Source organism: Rhinichthys klamathensis, unplaced genomic scaffold, assembly GCF_029890125.1.
Source record: "Rhinichthys klamathensis goyatoka isolate OS25496 unplaced genomic scaffold, OSU_Roscu_1.1 h1tg000198l_1, whole genome shotgun sequence".
In the NCBI taxonomy this organism is placed as follows: Eukaryota; Metazoa; Chordata; class Actinopteri; order Cypriniformes; family Leuciscidae; genus Rhinichthys; species Rhinichthys klamathensis.
This window is the reverse complement of record NW_026606724.1, coordinates 582,165-597,500: the sequence shown is the minus strand read 5'-3', so window position 1 is coordinate 597,500 and position 15,336 is coordinate 582,165. Positions and strand designations below refer to the sequence as shown.

General features: G+C 37.7%; 1 protein-coding gene across 2 annotated transcripts in view; it reads right to left on the bottom strand.

Moving 5' to 3' along the window:
- The window catches only part of lars2 (leucyl-tRNA synthetase 2, mitochondrial), a 135,428-nt gene that overhangs the window by 10,693 nt on the left and 109,399 nt on the right, over positions 1–15,336 (bottom strand). For both annotated transcript variants that reach the window (XM_056263113.1, XM_056263112.1), the window contains exons 16-19: positions 13,913–14,095; positions 12,836–13,005; positions 1,800–1,877; positions 1,597–1,708 (exon numbers count right to left, since the gene is read on the bottom strand). In XM_056263113.1, the coding sequence (XP_056119088.1) occupies positions 1,597–1,708; positions 1,800–1,877; positions 12,836–13,005; positions 13,913–14,095 (543 nt within the window). The remainder of the gene's footprint in view (positions 1–1,596; positions 1,709–1,799; positions 1,878–12,835; positions 13,006–13,912; positions 14,096–15,336) is intronic.

Sequence of the window (15,336 nt, the reverse complement as noted above, 5' to 3'; positions counted from 1 at the left end):
TCTGTGTTTTCGTGAGTGTGTGTGTGTGTGTGTGTGTGTGTGACAATAGCGGGATGTGATGAAATGGACAACAGGGGCCAACAGTTTCCTTTTCTCCTCACCACTAACATTTCCACGGCATTTCACCCAGCGCACAATAATTCACTTTCATCCTGAGTCAGGTTTTTTTTTTTTTTTTTACCACAATCCATTTTCATACAAGCAATACTTTTATTCTCGTTCACGGCTCGTTCGCTGAGCTGAACAGCCAATCAGAGTGTTCCCTCTCACCGACGGCCCGACGCAGATTCAACATGCTTATATTTAAAATTAATACTATTCAAAGGCTATTACTACTCTGAATACCACCGTTAGTACACCTTCCTGAAAAACGTAAAACCCCGTTTATTTAATTTTTCATTTATTTGTCCGTTTTGTTTGCAATTAGTTTGGTCTTATATTAGATTAGTATCGATAATTGTGAAATTTCACTGATATTTAAAATGACTCATGTCATGAAATAATACTTTGGTCAATAATCATGAATTCAATATTGACCAAAAATAATCATGAACTAGCTCCTAGCCATATCGGCCTAGAAAATCGCCACTTTTCATTTTCCGTCGGTCTTAGTGCACGATGTAACTACAGAAGAGTCAAGGTTTAAATAGGAAAAATATCGAAACTCTTTGGTCATTTTTTTTGAGAGAGATGCTAACGGTCTAATCCGATTCAATGATCTATGCTAAGCTGTGCTAAAAGTGGTACCGCCAGACCTGGGTAACACTTTACTTGAAGGGGTGTGCATAAGACTGACACGACACCTTCATAACCATGACATCACATATGTCATGAATATGAAGTAGGGTTTATGCATGTTTATGACAACTGTCATTAAGTGTCTTTCGCTCAATAATGACATTTTGAATGCAAATATGACATTGTTTAAGATGTCTTTGTTATGACACCTTGACATAAACCATAATATCATAACCTGTCAGTGTCTTTGTCATGACAACTTGACATTAAATTAAGTTAAACTGTCATGTGGTTGGTTTTGACATTGGCTGTCATAAGGCCATTATAACTGTGTCATGAATATTTTTCTTGACCTGAACTACAGTGGTACAAATTGAATTTGTCATTAAACAGTTATAACGGCTTCATGACAGCCAATGTCAAAACCAACCACCTGACAGTTTAATGTAATGTTCACCCATAAAGCTTAGTGGTTTCTTAAGTTTGATAATTAATCTGCTATGTCATGTTTATGACAGGTTGTGTTGTCTTAGTAATGTCAAGTTGTCATGACAAAGACACTGACAAGTTATGATGTGTTGGTTTATGTCAAGGTGTCATAACAAAGACATCTCAAAAAATGTCATATTTGCATTAAAAATGTCATAATTGAGCGAAAGACACTTAATGACAGTTATCGTAAACATGCATAAACCCTCCTTCATATTCATAACATGTGTCATGTCATGATTATGAAGGTGTCATGTCAGTCTTATGCACACCCCTTCAAGTTTAGTGTTACCCATCCACATTCACTTTTATTGACCTGTCCAGCTTTGGGAACATGAGGATGAGTGAAGGTTGTGGAGTCTGTCGTACCTGTCCAGAGTTCAGACGCCAGGTGTGGACACATGGGTGCCGTCATCACACAGAGCGAAGCCAAAGCCTCCTCGAACTCCACGCTGTGCAGAACCACTGCAGCCGAGGCTTGCTACAGTCAGACAACACACACTTCAGAAACTACATCAATCATTTCAATTTACAAGCACGTTATTCTGAAAGTATAAAGACTGTTGACTTACTGAGAGTGTGTTGGTCAGGCCCATGAGTCGAGAGATGGCCGCGTTAAACAAGAAGTCCTCTGTGAAGTGACCCGTGACCTGGCAAGAGAATAATCTTGCTTAGCATCCTTGCCAAGTATCGTACCAGAAGCTCAAAGTTATCGAACGTAGAGAATACAGCTATTCATCTAGATTCTAGACCAACAACTTTTTGACACGACCAGCAAATTACTTTATTGCTAAACCATCGATGTATCGTTTTTTCTAACTTTTTTCTTGCAAAACATACAGGGATGACATGTTTATCATACACAACATTGTATACAGTGCCGCTGCTAGCCATTTTGGTGCCCTACGCATAATTCCTTTTTTATTTCTTTATTGATCGTACAAATACGTATCATACAAACACGATAATTAGCCTAGGGTTGCCACCTTCAATACAAAAAAATAAGGGACGCCTGCCGGCGGCCGCAGCGGGGGCCAAAGCCCTCGGGGCCACAATGACCACAGGCCCGACGGTATGCCAATGGTATCATAACTCAAAACATATTTTTCAGGAAAGTAATAAGATCATACCAATGGACATTATAATAAGCTATCTGCTATTGAAATCATTGTGAATAAATCACTCTCTATCACAAACAACGTTAACAAAGTGTGACAATGAGATTACAAAAAAAATTGCCTTTCGTTGGAGTTGTATGTGAGATGTTAACTTATTAACTTATTAAATTAACAGATCCATAACTTATTCACTATAAATTAAACAAATGTGTTGATACTCAAACAAATACTAAATTTGATTGGAAAAAACTATGACTTTAGCAAAGGATCTTGAACATCAAAAACATCAGTAGACCAGTAGTACTGTGCAGTATTGGACTATAGGCGTTAAGTGTACTTGTCACTCCATGCAGCACTGAGTAGCTGTTTCTTTCAAACATGTAACACCATCCAAACAGTGATACCACACATAAATAACCTATAATCTACAAACATTTCTAAATTTAATTATAACACTATTTTTATTATTGGTAAGAAAATCTATTTATGTATTTATTTATTTATGTATTCAGACCTATTGACCTATTCTCTAGATTTGTTAAGCATAAGTCATTTTCTTCACACATGCACATTTTTATTATTAAATATCTCTCTCTCTTATTTAAAAAATGCATGTGTCTGACTACCTTAACTATAATAAACAAATCATACCATAATGTATGGATATAATTCATTTACATTGAAACATTATTTCTTAGCAAATGGGCATAGGGTATGGAGCATATGAAAACGTAATCAATCAGAACATTATTGAGCTGATTAAAAAACTGTCATTACACTATGACTATCTGCTTCGGGAGATCCTTAACGTATGAAGAACTGTGAGACGGTGCTTTGATTTCTCTAAGCTAGCATTGCTATCAACTCTCTGCCAAAAGACCCGCCCTCCTCTGACTCTGATTGGCCCTGAACCTGATGTTATTAAACAAACCAATCAAACCAACAATGGCAGCGAGTATTACCCAATCAAGGGTAGAATAGGACGAGTCTTCACAGAATGCGGGTGTTATGATTTGCATGTGATGATGCATTTAAGACAACTCGGAAATACGGGACAAACCGCGTCCCGTATTGATTCAAGACGGGACGCGCTGTTTATTTCACAAATACGGGACGATTCCGTATTTTAAGGGACGGGTGGCAACCCTAAATTAGCCACAGTAGCCATGTTTCCATCCACTTGTCAATCGAATTATCTGAAGTTCGGTAAAAAAAACTCATGCGAATAAAGCTGGTGAAAGTGTGTTTCCATCAAACGGCTTCAAAGCGGATACAAACCTGTGCGTAATGACGTCACATGCTGTTTTGCGATCAAATTGGTATATCGAATTGTTTTGAAACATGTTAAGGTGTTCTCACCGAATTGCACAACATTCAAGCAAACATTTGCGAACAAAGTTTTACTAGGCAAAATGGATCGTGCCACAATAACGTTTCCATCCCCGTTTATCGCATAAGCCGTATATTGATCAAGATAAAATCGGATGAGACCGATCGTATTTCATTTGAGTCGATATTCATGAAATTCAATCGAATTTTACTGTTTCCATAAGGCATTTTTCATTCGATATCAATTAATGCGGATAAAAACGTGTGGATGGAAACATAGCGACTGTTACTAGGGCTGGGTAAAAAACATTGATTTCTCGATATTAATCGATTCTCATTTTTACGAACCGATATCGATTCTTAAATCTCAAGAATCGATTAGTCATCCTATTTTCATTTGATGAATGAATGGAACATTGTAGCGCGCATCCCATCCAATAAATCGCAATAATCTTTGTGCTTTGTTACTATTGATACTAAATAAAGTCTCAAATTTCAAATTACGTCCATTTTCTTACGAAATTCAAAAACATAAATAGCGTTTTGGCGCTGTGGCGTGATATCGCTCTGGCTCAGCTCTAGAGAAGCAGCAGCGGCAGCGCACATGATCTCCTCTTCCGCCTTAATAATGCCAGTTACAGCGCCAAATAAACATGAATGAACGTCTGAAAGTGTGTTAAAAGATAGAGTACAACTTATCGAAATCCGTATCATGTAACGTGGAATCGCTCAATCAGTGTTTCAACCGTGGAAAGACGTCAGTAAAACAACTTGTAAACAATGTAACGTCACATTTACCTCAGAAAAACCATGTGACCATAAACTCGTTAGTCAGCTAGAAAAATTAACTCTAAAGAGGAGCATTTTGCTAAATATATGCACCATATTACATATTCATTATAATTTTTAATGTTCTTCGATATTTAATGCATGTTTGAATAGATCTGGCAAGTTTTTATGACAGCCACCATTTAAATGTTTATATTTCATATAACTTTATTATTATAAAAATAAATAAAAGTGTAATTTAAGTGTTTGTATAGCTACAAATCAGTTCATTTTTACCTTCAATATTATAGTAGGGTAATGAAGCCTATAGGCTACAACTGACTCCCATAGTTTACAGCATTAGTTAAGAGATTTGTTTTTCTTGATAAAATTTGCCATGTATTGTACCTGATATCCAAAATAATCAATATTGAATCGGAATCGAATCGAATTGCAAGCTTGTGAATCGAAATCGAATCAAATTGTGAAATTTGTGTCAATGCCCAGCCCTAACTGTTACTTAGTTTCAATCAGAAAACTATCAGCTTTAAAGTCAAGTCACCTTTATTTATACAGCGCTTTTTACAATAGATCGTTTTAAAAGCAGCTTTACAGAGATAAACAGAACAATAACAGTGTTAATGTTGCAAAGTTCTTCAGCTGTGAAACAAATTCAATTTCAGCTCTAAAGAGACAAGTGTCATTATTCCGCTAAATTTTTATTTTAATGTAATGTTGATTTAGTTCAATAACAGCGTGAATGTTGCAATTTTCACTAGTTATGAAGTGAACTGAATAAACATTTTACAATAAATTCAAATAGAAATATTATTTTAAATTGTAGTAATATTACCGTTTTACTGAATTTTAATAAAATAAAATAAAGCCTTTCAAAAACGTTCAATCTGACTCCAACAGTAGTGTAGTTCAGCCTTATTAATTTAGTATTACCAAACTCAATTGTGAGTGCTAATGTTGTGGTGTGTGTTGCTGTCTATACACTTTAGTTCAGCAATGTGCTTATGTAGGAAGCAGACACTGCAAAAAATGCTTTTCTTACTTAGTATTTTTGTCTTGTTTCCAGTCCAAATATCACACATTTCTCAAATCAAGATGCATTTACTAAAGTTGTAAAATCACATACAATTTTAAGTCTTGTTTTCTGGCGAAATTAATCAAAATAAAGTGAGATTTTGCTTAAAACAAGCAAAATTATCTGCCAAAGGGGTAAGACAAATAATCTTGTTTCTGTTTGAATTAAGATTCTCACCCCATTGGCAGATCATTTTGCTTTTTTTAAGCATCAACTCACTCAATTCTGATTAATTCCCCTGGAAAACAGGACATAATATTTTATGTAATTTTACTCATTAGTAAATGCATCTTGATGTAAGAATTTTTTGATATTTGGACTGGAAACAAGACAAAAATACTAAGTAAGAAAAGCATTTCTTTGCAGTGAATGTCACAAGGTTCCTCATCATTACTGCAGAGAGGATGAAGGTTAAAGGGCCAGTTCACCCAAAAATGAAAATGATGTCATTAATGACTCTCCCTCATGTCGTTCGAAGCCCGTCAGACCTCCGTTCATCTTCAGAACACAGTTTAAGATATTTTAGATTTAGTCCGAGAGTTTTCTGTCCCTCCATTGGAAATGTATGTACGGTATACTGTCCTTGTCCAGAAAGGAAATAAAGACATCATCAAAGTAGTCCATGTGACATCAGTGGGTTAGTTAGAATGTTTTGAAGCATCGAAAATACATTTTGGTCCAAAAATAACAAAAACTCGGACTTTATCGTCTTCAACAGAACCGGAAGACGATACAATGCTGAATAAAGTCCTAGTTTTTGTTATTTTTGGACCAAAATGTATTTTCGATGCTTCAACCCACTCTAACTAACCCACTGATGTCACATGGACTACTTTGATGATGTCTTTATCTCCTTTCTGGACAAGGACAGTATACCGTACATACATTTACAATGGAGGGACAGAAAGCTCTCGGACTAAATGTAAAATATCTTAAACTGTGTTCAGAAGATGAACGGAGGTCTTACGGGCTTGGAACGGCATGAGGGAGAGTCATTAATGACATCATTTTCATTTTTGGGTGAACTAACCCTTTAAGCCTGATGTGAACACATGACCTCTGCTGGTGGAAGCTGCTCTTGTGTCATGTTTGAGACTACATCACCAGTTTCCTCTGGATACATCAGAACGGAAAGAACAACCACTATCCTGGAGAGAGAGAGAGGCCCTGGCCGAAGGAAGGACAGAGCTGATGACAGCGGCTCTTCCCGGCACTAGATCAGATATTGCGAGTCTCTGGATTGGATCCAGTCGAGTCCAGCGGCACTTTAACCAGCGCAAAATCAATCTCAGCCCTGGAGAGGCTTTTTATACGGGCTATATTTACACATTCCACACGTAACGGCACGTTCCCACCGGACACACCCTTTCATTTGATAAAGAAAAAGTTCACTCCAAAATGAAAATTGTCATTTGTGCACATCCATGTCATTATACTCTGCTTTTTTTAAAAGTTTGGGGTCAGTGAGATTTTTATTTTTAAGTTTATTTTGCTCACCAAGGCTGCATTTATTTGATCAAAAATACAGTAAAAATAGTAATATTATTAGCATGTAAAATAACTGTTTTCTATATGAATATATAGTAAAATATAATTCATTCCTGTGATCAAAGCTGTATTTCCATCATCATTACTCCAGTCTTCAGTGTCACATGATCCTTCAGAAATCACTCAAATATGATGATTAATGCTCAAGAAACATTTCTGATAATTATTTATGTTGGAAAATGTTGTGCCTTTTCATATTTCTGTCGAAACTGTGATACTGTGATTCTTTGATGAATAGAAAGTTCAAAAGAACAGCATTTATTTGAAATAGAAACATTTACATTTAGTCTTTACTGTCACATCACTGCCGAATAAAAATATGAATTTCTATTTCTTGTAGTGTAAACCTATTTGACTTTCTTCCATGGAACACAAAAGCAAATGTTTAGCCGAATGATCAGGCTGTTCTTTTTTCTGAAACAACGACTGTCAAAGGGCCTAAAATGGGCTTATGAACTAGTTTATGGTGCAGTTTGTCCTTATTGGTGACAGATGTGGGGATTATATGCAGTTGATGGGAGACAGAAACCGCTTAAACATTCTGCAAAACATCTTTTGTGTTCCACAGCAAGGTCATATTAGGAACGACACATAGTAAATGAACAATGAAAGAATGTTCATTATTTCTGCACAAACTATTCCTTTCACTTTAAAAAATAATATGATCAACAATCATGGAAATTACTGGTTTTCCTTGACCTTAAATCAACAAAATAATTTAAAGGTGCTCTATGTAACTTTTTTTCTAAAATGAATCCTTTTTTTATTGCCTGTGTGTGAAGGGGTTGTAATCACACATTAATATGATCCACTTGTCGAGTTTTGCTATTATTTCTGAAGGCCAGTATTCCTATTTCTATGTGAAGTCTCCGGGTCGGATTTTCTGCGAAATCCATCGGATGTGACGTGCACGCGCGCTCCCGAGCCTCTCTCCTTTATATATACAGTCCATGCGACGGCACTGCAGCGAACGACATGGAGTCTGATAACACCAAACACTCCTGCCTCCAGCACAACACACACTCCAACACAAACTCCACATAAATATAAAAAAACAAAACAAAAATGTTTCTGCTGAAGCTCGTCAGGCCAAACGTGAATCGGATCGACTCAGGGCGAAAACACGGATCAACATCGGCAGAGCGTTTGAATTATGGAGAGACCTCCGCTATTTTTATTGTGATAAATTACAAGTTTTCAGATATGCTGAAATAAATAATTCTAAACTGTAATGAAACAAGGTAAACTACAACATACATGAGACATGAAATGAATACAAAAGACTGTTCCAGGAGAACAAAAAGTGGATGCTTTAGGATTTAACTTTTATTTTATGTACTAGATCTACTGTCTAACGTCACTCATCCCACTATCATATAGTTGTTCAGTACAGTAATGTCACTTCCTACGATCTTACTGTTACACTGAAATTGTTCAGTCTAGTTCACTAGCCGTTTTCGTTATCATATTATACATTCATCTATGTTGACATTGCTGATTGTGAAAGATACACGAATAGTTCAACATGACATCATGACTTTGCGTAAACATACACGCCACTTTCAAGTCAAGTGGCGTGTTATCTATACGCATTTTGAGCTATCCGTGTGTATGTCCACGCCGAAACGAACCATCATCTTTTGCGTGTATGTCTACGCCGTTAAACGTCCGAGTGATTCTGCGTGTATGTGTACGCCGTTAAATGTCCGAGCGAAACAAGGCAAAATTCATATCTACATCTGTGGAGCAATATTTTTTTTCCTAGGATGGTAGGGGAAGACTCATAAATAGTATTAACCCCAGTTGGGGTAGGTCATATATATACAGTAATGTAACGTTAAGTCAACGGCGTTGATAAACACGCTGAAAAGCGATTATGCGTGTTGATAGCACGCCAAAAATGGAAATACGAATTGGCGTGTCATACATACGCCATTTCATGAGATCAGTCTGAATAGTTAGTGAAATGCCTTATGCTAGATAACACCACAAATGTAACGTTATCATGGTACGAGCATGGAGCACTAGTTCAACGTCAAGCTGATAAAAGTAGCCTATTATTGTAACGTTGCAGTGGGAGTTTACATGAGTTTCCAGCATGTTGTGTGATGCTTTCTCCAGTGTGTTGAAAGTCTCAGTGTGGCCGCGTGTATGCATGAGCGCTCTTGTGTTCGAGCACGAGCGCTCTTGTAAAAATTGGTTGCAATCTGAAACATCACAGATAGAGGCCGCTAAAAAATACATATAGCACCTTTAAGAAATTTTTGTTATTAATACGAGATTCAACTAGACAAGATTTTAAAGGCGGAGGTGAAATGACTTGCACAGCCAATTTGATTTTACATAATAATTGCACCTAAGTTTAGTTGCTGCCTTTATTTTTTATTGTCTACCGTGTGCAGATGTTACCGTACAGTACATTCTGCTTTGGCAGGAAAGCGTTGTGGAAATTTTGGTTCACGTACCAACCCCGAAGTGATAAAATAAAATTCTGTATCAAAATGTATAGGCAAGACAAGTAGTTTGTTCAGGCATGGTTTTGTAGGGAATTACAAACCTGCACACATATATTCAAACGCACATACCGGTAACTATAGAATCAGTTCTTAATGCGCATGTGAACGCCATCAGCGTTTATCACAGGTTCAGTTTAAAGTCTGTTTCGAGAGAACGGTATCGCTAATTTAATAACAAATGATCATTTCGACGGAAGTGAATCAAGAACCGCTATAAAGCCAAACCAATCTCTGTTACCTTAAATTTTATGTTTATCTCTGTAAAGCTGCTTTGAAACAATCTCCATTGTTAAAAGCGCTATATAAATGAAGATGACTTGAAAGAGTATTTTTGTCATTTTTACACATGAAGTTTAAATTAACAGAATGCATGAAATATTGGTACTTTCAAGAATCAGTTTCAACCCAAGCATATCTAAACTAAGCAGAATGGAGCAGAAACAGAGGGAGCTGTAGTGACCCCTAATGGCCAAAGAGTGCAACACATTACTCACTCTCTCCTAAACACTCGGGTCTGTCCAGACACACACTCTGGCAGTCTTTGCACTTGACCACTTGTCTACTTACATGACGTGTTTGCTGTATTTGGCCCAAGTGTTTAAGCAGGCATGAAGACTGCAAGTGTGTGTAGAACGTTTGATTACCCGATGCAATATATCAAATCAAAATAAAGCTCTGAAAACACATGCATTTGTCGTGTTGCAAAAAATGCATGTGTTTTCAGAGCTTTATTTTGATTTCTTTGCATTTTAAAATAGACTTGTACGTGTCTGTTCAGTAGCCCCTATGCTACAGAAGACACCAATTCAAAACTGCGGTGCTTCTAATTTAGTTATTAAAAGCAGTGGCAAATGTTGTACAAAATACATTTGCACAAATAAAATGTGCAACACTTTATATTTTACTACCAGATTATATGTTATATCTAATTAATTTAACTTACAGTGGAATGTTTTCCTCGACATCATGCGATTTCGGGACACACGAGTTCCAGAACATGATGCATGATGGGATACGCTATTCTATATAGTGTGTGTTTAGTGTACGTTTAGTGCTTTGTCATTTTTAAGACATGGGAACAGACTTCAGCACTTCCTGTTCAAGTGGCCGAGACTGCAAGTGTGGGTATTTGGACAGGCCCCTAGTTAAAGGGACAGTTCACCCAAAAATGAATATTACCCCATTATTTACTCACCCTCAAGCCTTCCTAGGTGCGTATGGCTATGTTCTTTCAGACGAATTCAATTATTAAATTGAGTTATATTAAAAAATGTCCTGGCTTTTCCAAGCTTTATAATGGCAGTGAATGGATGTTTCTGTTTTGAAGTCCATCAAAGTGCATCCATTCGTGATAAAAGTGCTCCACACGGCTCTGGCGGGTTAATAAAGGCCTTCTGAAGCGATGAGTTTGTGTAAGAAAAATATCCATATTTAAAACTTTATCAACTAAAATAACTATCTTCCGGCGGACGGCCGTACGCATCGATTTACGGCGAAAGAATAACACATGACGATGTGTGACGTAGATGTAGGAGTAGCGTAAGCGGTTCAAACACACAGCGCTGGGCAGCAAACTCAAGCTCCTCACACATTTCTCTGTAAAAATCTCCTTTTAGACTCTAATTCGTGACCAAGGGGGTAATCCATCCGCCGGAAACTGAAGCTTCCCTTGGGAGCCGCCATCGGCTAGCAGACCATCTCCTGCTGTTAGCACTCCATTGACTCCCATTCATTTTGGCGTCACTTTGACAGCGAATAACTTTACATCTGAGGCGTTTAAAGACTCCATTTGTCCATTATTTATTTCTGAAGAAACACGACAATGTATAAAAGGCTCCATTACCTTGTATCTTACGTTATGGCCCCATAGAAGCAGTTTTTGTAAAAATAGGCTAACGATTGCGTCATATATGACAAATCGACTCTCCGTCGTACAGTAGAGAAATTACCGTATAGACAGGAGGAGAAGCTCGCAGTCACTCGGGGGACGTGGAGGTATAAAGTCCGATAAAGTCGAGGGAGAAGCCCATAGAGAGTCATAAAGCTGATTCTGCTGCTGCTCATGGACAGCTAATACTCACTCTCTCCGTCTCTGTGAGATTCGGAAGGGAATTATTCAGATTTCACTCGGCACAGCTACTAGAAGACTTACAGGTGGCTCATGTGACAGGCTCAGTTTGAGCCTGCGCAGTACGCCTGGCGATCAGCTTTTAACGGGCTTCAATTTTCTCCGTTGAAATCAATGGGGTCGCTGTGTCCATTTCTTTTACTGTCTATGTTCGTGACCGGTGTTTTGTTTTGCTCCTTCCTCTGCGCTTCCGTGTTCGTCATTACGTCATGCGTCGGGTCAAGTGTTTCACTTTCGCCGTAAACCACTGCGTACGAAGCTAGTTATTTTAGATGATGAAGTTTTAAATATGATAAAGTTTTAACTATGTTAAATATGATAAAGTTTAAACACAAATGCTTCGCTTCAGAAGGCCTTTATTAACCCCCCAGAGCCGTGTGGATTTAGTTTTATCATGGATAAATGCGCTTTGATGGTCTTCAAAAACATAAACGGCCATTCACTGCCATTATAAAGCTTGGAAGAGCCAGGATATTTTTTTTATATATCTCAATTTAATAATTTAATTCGTCTGAAAGAAGAGTCATATGCACCTAGGAAGGTTTGAGGGTGAGTAAATCATGGGGTAATTTTCATTTTTGGGTGAACTGTCCCTTTAAAGGTGAGGGTTTGGCTAGTTAGCATGACGCTGCTGGTAGATGCTGTAACTACACCATTCTGGGGCAAAATGCATCGTTTCCACTGAATACCATTCAAAGTAGCTCTGCATCCTGAATATAAAGCTTTCGGTAACGCTTCCTTTTACAGTACAGTACTTACGTGTACTTACCTAGAAAGTACTGGCTTATATAAGGTAAGTACATGGGTTAGGGGTAGGTTCAGGGTTAGTACCTAGTTATTACCCAGTAATTGTAATTACTATAATAATTACATAGTATGTACATGGGTAACAGGACTGTAAAAGGAAGCGTTACCAAATTTTCTTATATTACTTACTAATTTATTTAAACCATTGCTCTGTAAGATTATATGTGGTGTCAACTATATCTAGAGATGTAGTTCTAAATGCTCATTTACTCTACAAGCAGGTCAAATGTGTATTCGGGTGCAACAGGCTCCAGGAGATGATGACGTGTGAACACGAGTGTCGTCTCTGCAGTGTCTTCACCTGTGAGATGGCGTAGTTCTTGTTCTCCCAGATCTTCCTGGCCTCGGAGCGCTCTCTCTTGTTCAGGACGGACGGGTCAGGCGTCTCTTGACCCTCGCGGGCCGTTCTCAGTTTGGTGACCAAACCCCACAGACGGGCCTGCCATCTCAACACCCCTGGGATGGCATCAGCTACACACACACACACACACACACACACACACACACACAGTAAAGCATGATGTTAAAGCAGAACAGCATGCTGGGATGGAGGTGCTGTCCGTGTTCTGGATGGATGGATTAGGGATATGGCCGTTCACACAGGATGCATTTACTCCTCTCAAGTCTCTCAAATGTTATAAAATCTATAAAATCAAAATTAATTTTAAAAAGTTTTAAAAACAGTGGCTCTCAAACACCTGTGAGGGGGACACAAAATTCAATATCATTCAATATAGCATAATAAAATATATAGAAATGATTTAAAACAAGCATTAAAATCAAGATGACATGATATTTCTTATTTTAATTCATTTTTAATTCGAACATCGGTCTTTTTCTGTTGAGAATTTTTTTAAAGTGTGATTTCTAGACCTGGAAATGTCATGGAAATAAAAAAAATATGTGTATATTTGAAAATTATAAGGAATTATAAAAAAGTTATAGATTTTTGGATTCATGCCAAGCTTTAAAATATTTTATTGGGCCAATAATATTAATAATAATAATAACAACAACAACATTTAATCAGTTAAAAATATAATATAATTAAAAATATGTAGTCATGGAAATTAATGAAATCCTAAAAAAGCAACAGGAATTTCAATAATGAGTACCGCTATACATTTTTATGGTTATGTCAAAATATTTGACCAGTTAGAAATGGCTATTTCTGAGTCAACAAGTTAAATAATTGAATGAAATAATAATAATGATAAATCCATAATCACAAAGGACTGAAAAAGCCGTTCACTGTGAGTGTGAACACTGAAGAACATTCAATTTCTTAAAACTTCTGGAATTAGGGAAATTACCATTATATTATCCATAAATAAATAAAAACCATTGTAATGATATGAGCAGCAGTGTGTGCACCCACTCTTGACGTCCCACAGGATGTCCTGCTCGGGCGGCGCGGCGTACAGGAGGTAGAGGCGCGTGGTGTCGAGGCCGTACTGGTGCAGCACCTCCTGCGGGTCCAGCCCGTTGTGTTTAGATTTACTCATCTTCTCCCATGTGACCTGCAGTCGGCTCCCGGTGCCCCTCTGAACGGGCTCTGAACCTACCACAGAGAGAGAGAGTGTGTGTGTGTGTGTGTCAGATCATCTCCACCCGGATCACAGCTGCTGTTAACGTTTGCCATGAGAAACATCTCTGTTTACAGCTGGAAGTAACATCTAAAATGCCTCTCCATTGGATTTTAAGGGAAGGGTCTCTGATTTCATGATTACTGTTCTATTAAATTTTCCTATGATGCTTTTTTACATGTTCAACTTTCTTCAGTGTGTGATGTTGCTGTTTGAGCATGAAAAAGAGTTCTTCTCTATATCAGTGTCAGTGTTTCTGAACTCCTGAAACGCCTCTACTGTAGTCTCGAGTTTCTTCCGGGAACGAACACGTCACAATATTCCTCATTTACATAATTCATTCGGACACACCATAAGTGCACTTGCGCCGCGCGCTTTAGACCATGTGCTTAGATCCTCAAAATAGGGCCCATAATATTACAAAACATTTCTGTTTCAAATAAATGAACTGACTATTCATCAAATAATTCTGAGTTGTTGTTTTTTTTTTATCATGGTTTCCACAAAAAAATAAGCAGCTTCATTGATAATAATCATAAATGTTTCTTGAGCATCAAATCATCATATTAGAGTGATTTCTGAAGGATCATGTGACACTGAAGACTGGAGTAATGATGCTGAAAATACAGCTTTGATCAAAGAAATAAATTACTGTAATTTTAATCAAATAAATGCAGCCTTGGTGAGCAGAAGAGATTTCATAATTTTTTTTTAAAAAAATCCTACAGACCGCAGACTTTTAAGCAGTCGCTCTGAAAGCCCCCGTTTACACCTGTGTGAAGCGCTCGCACCTGTGATGGGACACTGTACACAGGGTCTTTGGTGTGATCTGGCATGTTTGAACCCTCAGGAAGAGACACAGCTGTGTTTACCGTAATAAGCGGTTCTCCTCTACACTGTTTACACACACACGCATTATAAAACCGTCGTCGCTAAGATCGCAGAAATTACAGCCGTTTTTGGGAGCCAATTTAGATGCAAGAGCAAGTCTGTTTACCCTGTTGCCTGGCAACAACAAATTACCATTTTAGATCCAGTATCCACAGAAAGCATCACACGAAGAGAGTGAGAAATGTAGCGTCGCATCCGTGTTACACACTGAAATGGCACAAGCTGTCTGACAGTTTTACACTTCACGCTGATTTGCTTGCTTAATGCAGTTTCTAGGAGTCGGAGTGCACATATTTCTATCAGTCCACTAGTAAACAAAGTTACC